Below are 19,153 nucleotides of genomic sequence, written 5' to 3' on the forward strand. Positions count from 1 at the left end.
TAACAAACTGAATTCAAACAGAAGGATAGCATTTTTAAATGTTTCCCTGGTGTATTAATGATCCTACTAAGGGTTATTTTTTATTAAAAGATTAAATTCCTAATGTATTTTCCTGACCATGCTAGATCCATAGTTTCCAAACTGGTATTTCCTGAAAAACAGTGGTTTAATTGATAGTCTGACAGTTACTTCAAATAACCTCACAAGTCTGGGTAGTCATAGAGGCAATCAAGAAGTACTTAAGCCCAATCCTACTTATACTTGGGACAATCCCAGTGAGAATTACCTCCAAGTAAACATGCAAAAGAGTTACACAACAGACTGATGGGAAAAATCAAACTGTCTTAATGTTAGAATGGTGGATGACAAACACCTCAACTGAGAATATTTTATTGCAAAATAAAAAGTAATAAACAGACACAATACTGCAAGGGAATGAAACTACCGAACTTGGGGGAAAAGTCTTACGTTCCCTTCTGCTGGCTAAATTAAATATTCAGAATGTTCCAGATTGTAGCTAGCCACTACTTTCTTGACAGTGGGTGTTGAAGTTTTGCTGATTGAACAAACAAATAATAAAATTTCCTTTGGGAATTGCTGGTTAAATTACTACTTTTCAGAAACCAAAGTATTAGAACCCTTTTTTTTGCAGCAATTCAATATAGAAGACTACAGGTAGTATCTCTAAAATAAAAGCTGGCCACTGTCTAACAGTATTTATTAAGGCTTAGTCACCTTTTAACAGTTTATGGTAGGTCTTTCATTGCTTTTCTGGGGCTTACACCATTCTTGGTAAAAGCGGAGGCAGCTCAATAGGATAGATTGATGAACTGTAAGTGATCACAGTCTCCTTATCAAACATTAGGTAGTAACTACTATATGGAGCTGATAGGTACAAGTGGATATTTTCATTACATTATGTAAATGTAGACAATGGATGAGTTTACATACTGAGGTAACATATGGATGAAAGTCCTCCTTTGGCTGTTTACAGTTCTACAGGGTAGGAGCTCGCTTCCATCAGTGTTTAGAGCTGTCAACTAAGGCCAGAGGGAAATCTGCATAATCTTTCATCATATGAACAGCATCTGTGTGGCTTAAATGGTTTTGTAACTAAACATAATTAAGAATTAGTTGAATGGCTTAGTGTACACAACGTTACCATATAGAAATTCTAGAAGGAAGATGATTTCTCTAGTGAGATATGAAAACATGTATAAACAAAAATCACACTCAATTCATTTGTTAATTTTTGGACAAATTGCATTCTGTATTCATACAAAAACAACTTAACTTTTTCCTGACAACTGTACATATAGAAACAAGTTCTTCTGGACATGAACTGAAATCTGTGGAGGTGCTCCATGTCTCACAACACTAAAAAAATCCAGCTTTTATATTCAAAAATCAATGTAGGAAATATGGAAGTGTTGGGGTTGGGATGGAGAGGAGAATGAAACAAAGCCAGTTGTGATAGCATTACTAGCTGGCATTTAATCTTTGAAAAGACCTCTTTAGGAACTAATGCACATTCATGTATCTCCATTTAGAGTCCAGGTTTGTGGGATTGCAGAATTACTTTCTCAATGATTCTGCAACAGATGTATTTAAATACTGTCCTAGAAAGACTGGGTCTTGCCCAGTCATAACCTCTTCTATCGACCCCTTCCGCCACCTCTAGAAGCTCCTCGCCTTGACTGGCTTGAGTTCATATTACTTCCTCTTCCCCAGTTACTTCCACTCCTTCCTCCTCTGGAAGGATTACTGCCTCCTGGAGGTCCACCAAAGGATTCTTCTCTATGATATCCATCATGATGCTCTCCATCTAAAGAGCTGGATCTCCCAGATTTTGACATTCTCTGTGAAGGTCCTGATTTCCCACGCCCTAGAATAAGAACAGAGAGCATTACATTTTCCTTTAATCTGGAGTTTTTAAAAATAATGACTAAATACAGCCTCTATATAAAATGTAGATGTAATGTCCCCACAAAGGCAAATAAAAACATTTGTGCAATCATTACTGGAAAAGTACAATGATTATTTGGTTATCCACCATGATCCACTGGCCTCAGCCACCCCACAAATTTACTATGGAGGTCAAGTATGGTCTTCCATTCTCTCTTTTGCACATAGAGAGAAGGCAGAAGTAGTCAGCCTGTACTGGCCAGCTGGGTAAATACAGATAGAACTGACCTGTTTCTACCCCTTCCCCCCCAAGGGAGAAGAAACAGAATAAACAAAGCAGCAAGACATTATATTAGAACTTGTTTTTGTGTTCTTGAGGGAAATTAGTGGATCTTGCTTTCTGAGGGACAGAACAAGTAGGTGTGATCAATCAGCCAACACATTGTATTATAATGGCACTCTATTTAAGACAGAGCTCTCATTTGGAGGAAGTATGTGAGAATGTCCTGTCGTCCTTCCTCCTAGTGGCAGAGAGACAGCCTAGCATGCAGTCTTCAGAAGATTGAGATTCAGCTCAGGAATCAGCATACCTATTTGGCTCTCTCAGGCTTCCAGGAAGGCAGGAAGGGAGACAGACACACAGTCCCATACTTTGCATTCAGAATGTAGAGACCTTATACAGAGCTTTATTGGGGGCTGCTTGCTGAACAATTTCTCCTTTCCTTCAAGGAAGAGAATGAGAGCATCATATGGAAAGCTACACACAGGGCTCTCTCTCACTTGGTTGCCTGAGAGTAATTTTTACTTGATCCAGGTGACCAGATGAGTCACCTGAAAACTCATTATATGGTGAAGAATGAATATATTCTGATTCTGATGAATATATTCTGATAAAAGGAATAACAAGATTCCACAAATGAAGCCATCAAAGCAACCACATATAATTTTTGCAAACACCAGCTCTCTGTCTGGCAGGTATTTTACTGTAGCAGATAGTCTATAGCAGTATGCTGCAGGTGATGGCTGAGGAGTAGAAGGGCAACCTGAAAGCCGTAAGTATCTTACAGAGAGATCCCCTATTGTAGAACAGCAACTGCTTAAAATTAAAATTTAAAGTGTGGCAGTTCAGAGATTTAAAGTTTGAGTGTAAACTCTCCCACAGATGCTGCCTTTGTCCATCACTTGCACCCTTTTCACAAATCTGGCTGCTCTCTACCGTTTATTAGTAGTCATGTATACATTTTTTCTCAGCTCTTAATAATGGGCAGTGATAGAGGTAGTGCCTCATCTTCTGCTTCACATTGCCCATAAATATGAGTCATTCACTCCACAGCATGTTCTTATGTTTCCCACACAGAAATGTCTATGACATGGTTTAAAAATATGATCTGCTTTTTTAAAAAGGGAGGGTCAAGAGAAATTTATCAGACAGAACAGTGATGAATTTTGTAATGGTTGTATCACTGTGAGCAACCAGTAACTGGCAACATACTTGAAAACTATCTTTCACCAATTTTGTGGCATGGTCCTTATCTATCAATTTAATGCAATATGGTCATGAGCTATATACTCTTAACATTATTTTCTCTCACTGTATCATCAAATCATATGCAACTTATAATAAAGCTCACAGCTGTGGAGGCAGTGCAAAAGCACTGGGGGTGGGAGCTGTTGTACAACAGTGACTTTTTCATACTTGTATCTCAGCATTACCACAGTAAGCACAGCTCCACTTTCTCCTCATCTGTCATTCAGATGCACAGAATTTGCATCACTGCAGCTCTGGTAGGCAAGGCCAAACTACATGTGACATAGAAGATTCACAATCAGGCTATCCCACATTTGTTTTTATAATTAGCAGGCCCAGACAACTGCTCTGAAAACTGGCAAACGGGAAGTGATGGGGGGGTGTTTAATTGTATCCCCAATCAAAATCATCTCCCGGAACCTGCAATTAGCTACAAAGGCAGCTAAAGATGCTGTTCACATCTGGGAAAAATAAGCCTATACATCTTATACACTAACAGCCAGGGCTTTTTTCCAGGGGAACGTAGTGGAACAGAGTTCCGGCACCTCTTGAAAGTAATCACATGCCTGGTGGCCTTGCCCCCCTGATCCCGTTTCCTCCCTGTGCAGCCCAAGTGTTGCTGCTTTCAAAGCCGGCAGCTTTTTTCAGCTGACAGGAGGGGGATTCCCCCTCCCAACAGCTGAAAAAAGTTGTTTTAAAATGCCAGCAGCTTTTTCAGCTGACAGGAAAGGGAGAAGGAACCCCCTCCTCCCCTCAGCTGAAAAAAGCAGTGGGGCATTTGAAAACAGAAACTTTTCTTGCCACGACACTTTTCTTGTGGTATGATGCCGCAAGAAAAGTGTTGCTGCTTTCAAATGACCCACTGTTTTTTTCAGCTGAAAGGAGGGGGATTTCACTCCCATCAGCTGAAATATGGCTGGCGTTTGAAAGCAATACTTTTATTGCCATTTACAAATGGCAAGAAAAGTGCTGCTTTGAGCTTCGGTGTGCTCCGTAAAGATTCCCGAATCTTTAAGGAGCATACCAAAGCGTTTAAATACCCAAATCCTGAAGCCGCTTGCCACTTGAGAGTTCCACCACCTCTTTTCCCAGAAAAAAAACCCTGCAATAGCCAAGTGGCCCTGATCTAAAGATACTTAAATCCAGGGACTGGAGCCATGAATGGACAGGACAGATCTTCCTACACACCTGAAAAATGACCCAGGTTTGCAGAAAAATCTGAAATCTAAAAAAAATGCATTCTTTTTTTAAAAAAAAGGATAAAAGGCCTGTAGTTTTATCCAGATGCTTTCAGTGGCTGCTGCTAGGCAACCACAACAGTTTAGCCAGTATTCCAGGCTTGTTTTCTGTAAGGAAAAGGCCGGGGGACGGCAGGGCCCTTTCCAGGACTGTTTGGGCAGTTGAGGGAGGTTTCATCAGGGCCAGGCCCCTAGAAGCAATGACCAGATGACTTGATACCACATGACTTGCGTGACTCACCCAGGCCTGGCTGCTTGCTACTGTTCAATAGCAGCCCCTTCTCCCCACAAATGCCAGTGTAGTGTAGTGGTTAGCGTCTCCTGAGAGACCCAGGACTGAATCAACACTCTGCTGTAGAAACTCATTGGGTAACTTTGAGCCAGTTACTCACTCTCAGCCAAACCTACTTCTCAGGGTTGTTGTGAAGATAATATAGAAGCAAGGGGAATGATGTAAGCTGCTTTGGGTCCCCATTGTGGATAAAGGCAGTGTACAAATGAAGTAAATTAGGAAATACAGATGAAGATGGGGGAGCAAGTTATTTAGTGGGTTTGAAGGAGAAAGGTCATAGGGAAAGGTGAACATACGGAGGCTGCCAGGAGGGAAAGAGGAAATAGTGTGGGGATGGGGATAAGAGGAAAAGTGCCCACCCAAGTCCTTGCCGGTTCCCCCACCATGCAACTGAGCCTGGCTCAGCTGGCACCATGCACCTAGTCCATAAGTGAAAGAATGTTGGGGGGGAAGGGAAGACAGGGGGTAGACAAAGGTGGGGGAGAAATGGAAGCAAGAAAAGGAGAGACGCTATGGGGGACAAGAAAGGGAAAGAGGACATGGTGGGGGAGGGGGAAATGACATGCCCCCACAACTCTGTGTATTCCCCAACTGTTGACAACTAATTACAGAAACGCTTAGCATTCTTCTAGCTTTGCTGCCTAATCCTAGTTATGTTTTTTCAGAAGTAATTCAGAGCCAATGTGGTACAGTGGATAGTAGGCTGGGTTAGGATCTGGGGTTAGGATCTGTCATAGAAGCTCAGTGGGTGATCTTGGGCCACTCGTGCTCTCTCAGCCTAACCTCTCTCATAGGGTTATTGTGAGGATAAAATGGAGGAGAGGAAAATGATGTAAGCCACTTTGGGTTCTCACTGAGGAGAAAGGTAGGATACAAATGAAGTAAATAAAAACAAACAAATTAATTAATGGGTCACAGGAGGTGGCTGGGGGGGAAAACATGCTTCACATTCCAAAACTTCCAGATTCATCCTCTGACATCTCTAGTTAAAAACTCTCTGTCAGCAGATGCTGGGCAAGAACATTCTTTGCCTGAGACTCTAGAAAGCTACTGTTAGTCAGTGTAGACAATACTGAGTTAGGTGAATCAATGGTATATTCTCTCAGTATTAGGCAGTTTTATATATTCATACCTTCCAGGTAGTGACATTCGAATTGCAGCCTTAATGACTTTTGCCTTTAAAATAAGGTATTTATCTGCAGGCCTTATAAATTTATTGTGGTTTTCCAAAGATAAAAGCAACTCCTTTTAGTGGATCTTTTCATTAATTTACTGCTAACAACAGCAATGGTAGTTCTTATGTTTGTACTAAAATGTTTTTGACAGAGCATGGGTTAAGCAGAAATGGTTAGATGGCTTCTGTTTGTAGATCTGGTTTTCTAAAGTAACTTTCACAACTCTTTATCTTCTTGTGAGCCCACTGAAATAAGCAGTAGCCTTTTGTGAGTGAATGCCAGAAGATTTGGGAGCCAGGAAGGTTAGTGGTTACCTACAAATAGCAGCTAAAATTTTGTGGAATGTGGTTTCATGTGTTTTCATTAGAGTCTCAATGACCTAGTGTTTGCTGTTAGTTGCAAGTTCTTTGTGACAAAACACAAATTAGAAAAATGAACAGGGGAAATTAGTAAGCATGCTCAAATATGCTTTAGATAAGTGGAATAAAAATTAATCCTGTAAAGAGAACAATATTTATATTTATTATATTCATATTTTAATCTATTCATTTAATTAATATATTTTTGTCGCACTTTTCCTCCAAGGAACTCAGGGTGGCATACATCATTATCCTCTCCTCCATTTTACCTTAAAAATCACCATGTGAGGCAGGTAATGCTGACAATGGCCAGCCCAATGTCACCAACACTGAGTTTTATGGCTGAGATGGAATTTGAACCTAGGTCTCCCACGTCTTAGTCTGACACTCTCATCTCTACACAGCACTGTACAATGCCTACACTAAGTGCTTTATACAGATAATAAATATTAATACTGTTTAAACTGGCGTTCTCCCTTATGATTCAAAGGCTATTTTTCTTGAAGAAACTCTGTTTCTCAATGAATGATTCTTACCCTTTCCTCTCTCCTCTGGAGGCCCTCCTTGGATATGGTCCATTTCTCTATGGTCAGAGGTTCCAGGTCCATCATGCCAAGGACGCTTGCGAGGGGGCAATGAGGCCATGTCCATCCCCTGGATTGAGGAAGAACGTTCTCGACTGGCAGGAGAGTGACTATCATGAGGAGGGTGATCCTGGCGAGGGCCTGACCATGTTGCAACACACAAAGAATTATTATTAAAATATTTTGTTTGACAAACAGAATCCTATGAGAAGAAACAAAATTTCACAATGCAGACTGTTCCAAATATTCTCCATCTCCTGTTCAAGTAAGGCTGCCTTCTTTGCCTTCATCAGACAATGCAAGAGATGGCAGTTAAACAGATTGAGGACATATCTCTTAGGGAACAAGAAAAAGAACAGCAGCCATTGCAGTAAGATCACTAAATTCTAGGTCTTCGAAAGAAATCAAGCATGTTCTTCTAGGGGAGGGGAATTAAAACACCATGTAATGGGAATCCAAGCTGCCAATATTTGGGCGAGGATGGGATTGTTAGTAAAACATACTGCATACTGTAGATGGATCACAATTTTTTAGAAAGGTGGGATACAATCGCTGGCAGGCTCATAGTGCATGGAAGTGGATGCGATAACAAGGACAGAGAGTCTTGGAAGGGATGGTGGAGAAGCTACTTGGAGGGCTCTAAGACAGTGTTCTAACCCTGGACTATGACAGAAAAAGCAAGCCAGGGGTTAGTTTCATATATATTGCAGTAATAAAACAACACAAAAGAGGGGAGACATAGATTATGACAGCATATACTGTCTTTTTTAGTATTCAGAAAAATGCTAAAACAAAAATGTAGTGATGTGTTTTTAGATTTATTTACAACATTTATATCCAGCCTTTCTGTTATGGTCACCAAGGCATTTAGTGATTATTCAGATAGGAAAATTGTGAAGTGAAAGCAGCTACTAAGATATAAGTGGGAGACAATGAGCAACAACATTAGACATTTGATGATGGCTACTCTTGCATAAATTAATCAAATTTTACCTGGGTCTCGATTTCCATCCATTCGGCTTCCTTCAAAGTGTGGGAACTCATCTGGAGTGGGAAGCAGACCTTTTCGACCCCCTGCATAACAACAGACATAGAATGTGCAGGTGCTTGAGCAATTCAATTATATCAACAAAATTCCAGTTGCAGTATCCACCATCCTCAACTAGGTATGAAATTTCACATCTCCAGCAAGCAACAACATTGCCTTACCTCTTGGAGTACCCCGACCTCGTCCTCGGACTCCATGGTCTCTTCCTCTTGTATTCTCCTCTGATGAGTCAAAGTTATCTTCTGGCACAAAGTCATCGGGCCCAGGAAAATTGTCCCTCCCCCTGGGTCCACGGCTCTCGTGTCTTGAGGGTGTGCCTCTTCTGAAACTGCACCAAAGAAAAAAGGTACGAATACATCTGGGTTATATAGAACTCCATGCTTAGAAGGTCATGGCTCAAATAACACAGTAAACTTTAAAAACAGTACAGCTCTTTTAAAAAATAACAGCTGCAACTGTTACAATGGGATGGTATTAATTTTATTTGACAGATGGTATCTGTCAAATAAAAAAACAGGGTTTTCAATCAGTTAAACAGTTTTTAAATTAACCATCTGAAAAACAACAACTGTAGAATCTTCTAGCTTAGAGAGCAAACTAAAAAAAGACACTTTCAGTATTTTTTATTTCATGATGGAAGAACATAGTTACTACATTCAGACATCATGACCAATCATAGTTTATTGGTAATGAAAATCACCAAGGAGGTTCTTGTTGCCCCTCTTCTCATCATATGGTGCACCAAGATTGAAGATGTCCTGGTCTAAAATTAACTGCAATCTGTCAAACTGTCCACTTTGGATGTGACAACACATAATGGATTAGCTTGCCCGTAAGCCATGAACCTAAACTGTGATTTAAAATCCAAGTTTGCAGACAAGAAATAAAGCAATGATTTATTAAACTGCCTTATTTGAATATAACAACATACTGTTATTTCTGAACCAGGCAGCCTTCAGTCTTGGTGTGGCACATGAGGGCGTACACATGTAGGAAAGACCTGAAGTTTTCCTGGCTTGTTTTTCGATATGAACAAATTGAGAGTTGTCTGTGGTGTCTGAACATACTAGTAGTTCAATTTAGATGGCATGCCAAATCATGTTTTACAACTGGCTGGCAAACCACAGTCAGAAACCATGGGTAGAGTTTGGAAACTATGATTTGGCATGATATCTGAACTGAAAAACCATATAGCTATCCTATACCATAGAGATGAGGATGAGTTTAGCAACTCATGATACTAATTTAATTTAATTTATTGGATTTATACTCCACCCTCCCCACATCAGCGGGCTCAGGGCGGATCACAACACAGCTTAAAACACCTTTAAAAATCAGTAAAATTATAAAATACTACATCTTGTCATTAAAATTACACACACACACACACACACACACACACACACACAGAGCAAAGAAAAACAAGGCAGCACATAATTTGATTTAGACGCTCCATACAGCAGTTCTTCCCAGAATGAAAATATGACAAGATGGACAACAACATTACATGGGAGGGCATATGGTTTAACCCTCCCCCCTGCCGGGGGGGGGGCACCGCCTAGCATCAACTATATGCCTGGCAGAACAACTCCGTCTTACAGGCCCGGTGAAATGTTAACAAGTCCTGCAGGGCCCTGATCTCATGAGATAGAGCATTTCACCAGGCTGGGGCCAGGACCGAAAAGGCTGAAAGGATGGGAAATGTTTTAACAAAGAATGCACTAGAGAATCTGTGTAGTCTGCCTCATGGCAGGTCCTTCAAGTATCCCAAGTTTTGGCATCCTGACTTGTTACCATTCTCCCCAAATAAATGGTGTTGAAGAATGTAGGGACCTTTATCTGTAATTAATTAGAGTTGACATTTGAGTGGTAAAGAAAACAAATCTGGCCAACCATACAAATATTACCATGGATTTCAACTTATTAGAACAGTAGCTATGCTAATTTATAGCGGGGGGGGGGGGGGGTAATCCCCTTCTGTTTTCTAGAAAACACCAGAGCCAGATCACGCCAGATCACATGAGTGTCCTGCTTTCAAACAGTAAATGCAGGGGGAGCTCTGATACCTGGATAGCTGCAAACATGCCAGTGTAATGACCACATCCATGTATTTGCTCAAACTTCCTTCTACAGCCTTTTCCCTGTCCAGACAGCATGAACAAGCTCTCTGGAGAGTGTTTCCAGGCAGGAGGTACCTGTTCCTAAATGAAGGGTGCGAGTATATGTGACCTTGATTCCTGCATGGCTATGGAACAAAGGCCAGTGCTATCAGATGATCCCATGATGCAGTAATAAAGGTAGGCTGCCACTCATATAACAGCATTCTTAACTTCATGAAACATCTGACTGAAGACAAATAATAAAGTCAATTGATTGCATCTCACTTTATACCACCAATCAATAAAACCTGAAACGCTATCAGAACCAGCAATGAAACTCATAAACTTAAGTGCTTCCAGTTTGTTTTCTATGTTAATTGCGGGATAACGGTTGGGAAAATGGTGAATAAACTTGCATAATATTTAATTAAAGAGGGACAATTAATAAAAAGGATTATATGAATAAGATTTATCTTCTCATATTCTTTTCCAACTTACAAACAAAACTTTTGATTCCTATGTACTATGTTTAGTAAAAAGATATAGTGATTCACATAGCCCAAACTAAAATGGAATTTTATAATTTAAATATTTATAATTTAAATATATAATTTAACATGCTTCAGTCCCTGAAATGCAAATAGATTGGTATAATATTGTTCTTCATACTGATCATTCCAAAGAGTAGCATATGACATCCTCAGTCTGTAGAGACTGTCAAGTACAGCCAATTGTATGGTGAAAAATGGCAACAACTGATTCAATAGAGGCTCTAGGTCAGTGTTCCCTAACGTAGGGCCCTTAAGTGCCACAAGGCCCTACGTTAGGGAACACTGGGAAGACAGTGTTTCCTGGTGACCGCTTGTTTCTTCCACAAACACCTCTTCCCAAAGTAAAGCGCCAATCCTGGTTTTCCTATAGCTCACAGGAGCAGGAGGTACTTCAGAAAACTCCAGGAAGCTTCACTTTTGGGTTCGCAAGGGGTGCACATTTTGAAATAATTGTTTATAATCTCCCAACATGAGCCAAGTATGTACTGAACAGATTTATTCATGAACAGACATTATGCAGCATCATTTAACTGAGTGCAGTGACCTCTAATAAGGTCTGTTGCTTATTACTGGCTCTGTGTTAATCATTAAAAGGTATTACCCTAGTCCAAGCAACCATTTAATGCAATTTAATCATTTTATAAGCTGTTGTGGATTTTCCGGGCTGTATAGCCGTGGTCTTGGCATTGTAGTTCCTGACGTTTCGCCAGCAGCTGTGACTGGCATCTTCAGAGGTGTAGTACCAAAAGACAGAGATTTCTCAGTGTCATAGTGTGGAAAAGAAGTTGGCAGGTAATGCCATCTTCAACAATACATTTTATAAGCTGCTTATAATTAACATTTTAGATTGGCAGGCCTACTAACATGCACAACAGAAAGAAAAAGAATGCAAGAGAGGAAAGGACAGTAAAACTGCAGTATTATCTCTCTCTCCCACACACAAACCCACAGACACACACACATACAGCATCCACATTTAAAGAAAACATTTAAAATTCCAATCAAATTGGTTGGATAAATGGTAACGAGTCTAAAGGTCTTCAACAGCCACTTTTCTCTCTCTGTGGTTTATTAAGCAAAACATAACCTTTTTTTGGTTGTTGTGGATTTTCCGGGCTGTATAGCCGTGGTTTTGGCATTGTAGCTCCTGATGTTTCGTCAGCAGCTGTGACTGGCATCTTCAGAGGTGTAGCACCAAAAGACAGAGATCTCTCAGTGTCACAGTGTGGAAAAGAAGTTGGCAGGTAATTTATATCTACTCAGGAAGGTAGGGTTGGGCTGAGTCATCCTGTAAGAGTTTCCCAGGGTGTGGAATGCTAATGGAGGGAGGCTTCACTGTATCCTGAGGAGGTCCTTTTGCATATGGATTGGTGCTTGATATGCTAATCTTCTCTGCAGGGCTATTGTCAGGTATAGAGTATTTTGTTAGCCTGGTGTTTTTCAGGACTAGAAACCATGCTCTATTCATTCTTATGAACAGAGGGATGGGGTGGCCATGGGAAGCCCTCTCAGCCCAGTTATAGCAAACTTCTACATGGAACATTTAGAAAAAAACAGCTCTAGAATCAGCACCCCACAAACCTACAGTCTGGTTCCGGTTTGTAGATGATATCTTTATCATTTGGAGCCACGGTGAGGAAGAATTGATGGAGTTTTTAAACCACCTCAACAATATCCACCTGAACATACAATTCACCATGGAGAAAGAAAGCGGGGGGAAACTTCCATTTCTAGATACCTTGGCTATCCGCAAAGCAAACTTTCAGTTAGGTCACAAGGTCTACAGGAAACCAACTCACACAGATCGGTACTTACACAAAAACTCCAATCACCACCCTCGACAGAAAAGAGGCATAATAAAAACATTAGTAGACCGTGCAAGACGGATATGTGAACCGCACTTTCTCAACGAGGAAACTAATCATCTAAACCACGCACTTCAAGCAAATGGCTACTCCAGAAATGAAATCAGAAGAGCAATTAAACCAAGGATAAATCAAACAACTAAGGAAAAACAGCCTCATAAAGGAAAAGTGTTTTTGCCATATATTAAAGGAATCACTGATCAGATGGGAAAGCTTGTGAAAAAGCACAACCTTCAAGCAGTATTCAGACCCACCAGAAAAATACAACAGATGCTATGATCAGCAAAAGACAGTAGAGACCCCCTCACCTCTGCAGGAGTATACCACATACCCTGCAGCTGTGGACAAGTTTACATCGGGACCATACAGCGTAGCATCCAGACAAGAATAAAAGAACATGAAAGACACTGCAGACTTGGCCATCCGGAAAAATCAGCAGTGGCTGAACATAGCCTAACTCGAACAGGACACAGTATCCTATTCCAGGACACTAAAATACTTGACAACACTTCCAACTACTTCATCAGATTGCACAGGGAAGCCATTGAAATTCATAAGCACAATTTCAACAGGAAAGAAGAGACCTTAAGAATGAATAGAGCATGGTTTCCAGTCCTGAAAAACACCAGGCTAACAAAATACTCTATACCTGACAATAGCCCGGCAGAGAAGATTAGCATATCAAGCACCAATCCATATGCAAAAGAACCTCCTCAGGATACAGTGAAGCCTCTCTCCATTAGCATTCCACACCCTGGGAAACTCTTACAGGTGACTCAGCCCAATCCTACCTTCCTGAGTAGATATAAATTACCTGTCAACTTCTTTTCCACAGTGTGACACTGAGAGATCTCTGTCTTTTGGTGCTACACCTCTGAAGATGCCAATCACAGCTGCTGGCGAAACGTCAGGAACTACAACGCCAAGACCACGGCTATCCAGCCCGGAAAATCCACAACAATCATCGTTCTCTGGCTGTGAAAGCCTTCGACAATACATAACCTTTTTTTGTTAGCTATTTTAATGACGCTAAAAACTTCTCCAGTTTACACTAGGGTACTCTGGACATTCTTATCTGTCCCAGTATAAATGTGAAATGTACATATATGATTTTCTTTGGCTCCTCTGTTCATCACTTGTAAAACTAAATCACCATACCAGCTTTCCTTGAAGTGCTAGATATTAGTTGTTAATCATTTACATTTTGCTCGACATTTCAGGTATCAAATTGATTCTACAGCAGACGTACTGCTCCCCTTTCTTTTTAAACATTGTTTATATGTTACTTCTGTTTGGTTATTAAATATCTTGCACACATTTAAAAAAGAATAAAAATTATTTCAAAGAGTTAAGTGACACACATAAAGCTGAAAGAGCTGTACAGATTTGAAGTAAAAGGAACAAAAGAACAATCACAAAAATAAGGAAAGATTTGTACCTAAGCTTCAGAAATAAGACATTAATGCTACTACACATGAATTTTAAGTAACAGATTCTGCAGTTTTTACCAGTATAAACAGGAATGTCACTAACTCCATGTCACCAATGGCATTCATCTATAACCTATAAAATACATGTTTGTGAAGAGAGGCAAGTGAAAATATAGACTGGGTTTTTAAAAAGTCTTTGCCATTGTTAAAAGGAGGTCACCTTATTCCATTTAAAAAGTGATTTGTCTCTTTAGTTGCTGGTGTTACTGTAGTAAGTGTGAAAAAATTAACAAGAGCACGGTTCTCTGCATGAACAGAGTTTTGTAACTGCTTCAGATTTGTACAGGCTAGAAATATGCAAAATTTGTCCCTTCTGGATTTGTCATGAAAATGAGATGAATGATGAAATGAATTTGTTTGAGACATCAGATAACTGTGTTTTCACTCAGCAATGATATCACAGAAACGTAATCAGAAAAAAAATCTTAAGTAAACTGAGTCATACTGCTGTCTCTATAGCATAACAACTGCAAGTACTAAAAAAAGGTGTGCTAATGTCCAGACTCACTGGGCATTAAAATGGGCCCAGGGACAGGCTCTGAGTGTGTTCTTGTAAAAGCGGTGGGAACAGGGGAGAGTTTCCCAACTTTAGGAAAATCCTGGTTTTCTAGAAAGACGCTTTAGCTCTTGGAAAACTACTCCAAACTTGCAAGTGATGAGCGCTTCATAAAGGGACTAGACAGCTAGGGCAGCCATTCTTCTGTTTCAGCCAGGTGTGTCCTGGCTTGAGCAGAGGAACAATGACAGCCCATGCATACTGAAGTGAAGGCCAAGAAAACAATGGAAAAATTCAGGAAAAAAATGTTTCTTTTCCCCCAAGGATTGATCTGTTTTCAATTTTTCTCATGGAAAATAGGAAAAACTGGGGGAACACTGAAAAAACTCCTATAAAATATTTTCAGTTTTAGAACGAGGCAAGTCTTTTTACACTCAAAATGCACAGCATAAAAAAGTCTGAGTACTTCTTCCATTTTTCCAGTGGAAAACTTGAAAATTTGGAGGAGTACTGAGAAAAATTTACTACAGTTTATTTATGGAATGAGATAAACCTTGTCTCAAAAAGCATTACAGCATGTAAACCTGCCACCTCCCCCACAATGGCTTCAAAATATTCAGATATTTTACATCTCTATCCCTGCAACTGAATAGGAGGCAAGCCTGGAAGACAACTGTAGACTCTGTGCTTGAGCTGAGTCCTTTCCTGCTGAGCAGAGCTAGGATACAATTAAGGATATCTGCATGAGGAAGTGTGGATCACCTGAGTTGGATCAGGAGTGGAAATAAATTGGTATGCAGTTAATTGTGCATGCAAATGCAGATTTAATTTGTACTATATTGCTTTCAAAGGAATGAAAATGCGTATACACATGTAAGTTATGCCATCTCCCAAATCAACTAAGAAAATGTACGGTCAGAAACTTCTTTCTATGCATATATCTGATTAGCTGGATCATGGTAAAGAAGCATGAGAGAAAGATGGGGAAGGAGAATATCTTTCTTCTGCCTTGTCAAAACTTTTAAAGGTTTATATTGCCTGATATTCTTTTTGCTTTTCAAAAGACATTGGGAACAAAACACAAGCCACTGGTTGGATACAGCCAGCTTTTTCACCCAGCTCCTCTCCTTACTAATGTCCTTGTCCCACATGGCATTTGTACATGCAAGTCCTATCATACCCAGCATAACATTTTTTGGGTAATCAAAGCAGACCCCCACCCCTTCCTTTTTCACAAGAAGAAAAGCTGGGTGAATCCAACCCCATGACATTATTTTGTGGAACTGTGCTTGTATTTACTGTGCCTGAACAACACATTACATTTTAATTACCATATACTTGGTTCTAAGAGAATTGCATTATGAGTTTTCCATGATCAAGGGGCCTTATTGTTGAGTTTATGGAGCAACCAATATCATGGTACAAACTACTTGTAATGCAGCAAAGTGAAAAACACTGGAAATAACTAAGACGTTTGGTCACAATCTAAAGTTGCTTTGGATAGGATCCAAGAAGGTATGGATTTCCCTTTCTATATCCTATACAAATCTGCAAGTTTTCTGTTAATTCTGAGTTTTCCTATTCTTTTGATGTCCTCAGAGAGAACTGTTGTCCACAGAGTGTGTCTTTCAAAATGATCTTTTAATAATGAATGGACTTGTAAATAAAGGAATTATCATAAGGGTATACATGTTCATCTCTCTGAAATTAATTCGATTTGTTAAAGTATGTAACAGGAGAGATCTGTTTCAGTTAATAAAAATTGGTCTTACTTTTCATCTCTTCTTCCCCGGTACCGTGCATCTTCAGGTTCATGAGGAAATCGCTCATCTGAAGGTCTCCGTCCATCCCAAGGTCCACGGTTTGGACCCCTGCCATCTCCTTCATTAAATTCTCTGTGATCTGGGGGGAAAGGAGGGCCTGGACCACCACGTCTCCATTTGTCTTCTTGGGGTGGGCCTCCCCTTCCCTCAAATTCACGTAAGCGGTGTCCAAATCGTTTGTCTGAATGGAAGTCATCACGAAATTCATCTGGTCGGTCAAAATCATCATGGAAATCTGGATGAGGTCCTCGTCTGTCTTGCATGCCTCTACTGTCTCTACCATCGCTCCAGTCTTGGCCACCTCGAAAGGGACCCCTCTCAGGGCCATGATCAGGACCACCACTGTTCTGATCATGCCTTCTTTCTGAGAGAGGGCCCATGTGATGGTTTGGTGGGCCACGAGAATCACCTTGACAAATACATATACACATACATTTCTCTTAATGACAAATCTTTAAAAACAATTATCTTGCAATGTTCTAATTTTCTAGATGAAAGGTGTCTGAAATGATAGCAGTTTATTACCACTCAAGGCCATGATCTGAGATTTTTGTCTCATTACTTCCCTGAGAGAGTATTTAAACTCATTATCCGCATTCCACTGCAAGAATCTGTTTCAGCAAAGGTTATTTTAAACATTTTGTTCTTTTATTATACTGTGCATCTAGGACCTTGCATATATTCCTTTCCTTTCTGTTGCTTTCACAGAAGCAATTTAATTCTTCATTTCAGATTTGCAATTTCAGCTGGTTGTCTTTTCATGCATTAATCTATTTATACCAACACACATAGCATGCATTTGATGTCAGTAAAATTAATTGTCAGCTAAGTGTGTTTTTGCCAGTTATGTCCTTTTCTGGAAGACTGGCATTTGCTACTATCACTTATCGTGCCACAATAACTTTCAGAGAGCATTCCAGTAATGCATGTTATGAGAGGCTGTAGTTGAGGATGTCTTGGGGAGCTGGCTCAGAATTAATATGCCATTTTACTAGAGCTATTTATTTGGAATATATAACTCCAGGACAGAAAGTGCTGAATTAGTTACCAGTCTAATTCTGATCACAACTCAAAGTATCTGTATTAATCTTCATTGTCTGAAACAGCCTGAGCCCAGGGTATCTCAGAGCTTGCTGGAACATTGACAATTTTAAGTATAGGCTTTGGGAAACTATGGGAATTAATTACCTAGATTATTTATTACTTTTGCAAGATGTTTGCATGCTGTTGGTGTGTGAGTTATATTGTTTTATAATGATTTAACCTTACTTTTTCTTTCCAACTTTCCAATGTTTTAGTAACATTTATGTATCTTGTTGTTAGGAATGTTGAGTGACTTTAAATACCCAAAAGGCAGGGTACAATTTGAAACAAACACATAGCATTGCCTTATATAGCCTGTGCACCATTCCCCTCGCCCCAAATACAGCACTGAAGACTTATTTATTGACAAGACTTGTTTGGCAATTTCATGTAGCTTAAGGCTTTTTATTCTAAGAAAGAAGTATGTTTAATTACCTTTATTAGCACCCGGTCCTTGGTTGTGAGGCCCATGACGGCCAGGTCCCCCATGCTGCCCCAAACCTGGTATCAATGGTGGAGGACCTGGATTCTGTCCTTCCTGTAAGTTCAATATAAAAGAGGAGTTAATGAAACAGAGAAGATCAGCTTATGAAAACTGCTTCTCAGTAGGAAGGACAGCTGGCAGGATATATTAACTTTCCTTGGGCTAAAAAAAAAGGTCAAACAATTCAAAAAGGGCATCTACTCTAGTAGGATGCCACAGATACAGGACCTTGCCCCTCACTCCCAAGTGTACATCCTGATCTACTCCTAAGTGAATCTGCTTGCTCTCCTATCGATTTACAGCATGTTCAAATTCCCTTTCTCATATGAAAGCAGGCTGAATAGCGATGTTCCAAAACAGGATCCAAGGGCAGGTACCAAAACAGACAGGCCCCAAGTAGCCCTGCAGAGAATCCAGAGTTCCTGGCTTCCGTAAAAACAATGGACTTTCTTCTCCTTCTGGTCATTTTACACACAAACAAAAAAAGCAAATCTAGAGAATTCTTAGAAGAGTTTGTAGTTTTCCTCTCCTTCAGCAGTATAAATTTTGGACTTACAAACAAATCACTTGGACCTGGAAGAACCAAGTCTCCCTCATAAAACAGGGACTCAAAATAATTTTGCTCATCCCAATCATTCAGAGGAGTAGGCACCTCCTGACACCATCACCTTCCTAAGGGTTAGGATAAGAAATGGACTACAACACCTTGCAAGAGGTAAGAATACTCAAAAGGAAGCATTCATAATAGCCCCACTGCAGCCCGCCACACACCCTACAACATGCTGCAAGCTGAGCTACAGCCTAGGTCACCCTTGACTGTTATTTCTTCATGGATCCTCCAACTGGCAACTTCCTCCTTCTCATTCCATCAGCTCTCAACAAACATCTCACCACTCATATAAGTAGATTGTGTTTTGTTATAACACAGCAATAATTCAGTTTTAGTGTATTCTGCAGTAATTTGTCTAGACAGAAGTATGACTCCAAAATAAAAACAAGTATGAAAATATTTTGTTGCTCAACTGAAGTATAAAAATCTGGTAATACTAAAACGTAACAGTACAAAAGCCATCTTATCGTTTGGACCATGTGGGCTATGAGTTCAATACTGCTTGAGCAAATTGCAAGGGGTA

At 40.1% G+C, this 19,153-nt stretch overlaps 1 protein-coding gene across 1 annotated transcript in view; it reads right to left on the reverse strand.

Moving 5' to 3' along the window:
- Positions 1-374: 374 nt before the first annotated feature.
- WDR33 (WD repeat domain 33) overlaps positions 375-19,153 on the reverse strand; it is a 79,618-nt gene continuing 60,839 nt past the window's right edge. Inside the window, exons 18-23 of the mRNA XM_054982833.1 lie at positions 17,972-18,074; positions 16,403-16,862; positions 8,291-8,457; positions 8,075-8,155; positions 7,034-7,222; positions 375-1,885 (exon numbers count right to left, since the gene is read on the reverse strand). Of these exons, the coding sequence (XP_054838808.1) occupies positions 1,656-1,885; positions 7,034-7,222; positions 8,075-8,155; positions 8,291-8,457; positions 16,403-16,862; positions 17,972-18,074 (1,230 nt within the window). The 3' untranslated portion in view covers positions 375-1,655. The remainder of the gene's footprint in view (positions 1,886-7,033; positions 7,223-8,074; positions 8,156-8,290; positions 8,458-16,402; positions 16,863-17,971; positions 18,075-19,153) is intronic.

Source organism: Eublepharis macularius, chromosome 6, assembly GCF_028583425.1.
Source record: "Eublepharis macularius isolate TG4126 chromosome 6, MPM_Emac_v1.0, whole genome shotgun sequence".
Taxonomy (NCBI): domain Eukaryota; kingdom Metazoa; phylum Chordata; class Lepidosauria; order Squamata; family Eublepharidae; genus Eublepharis; species Eublepharis macularius.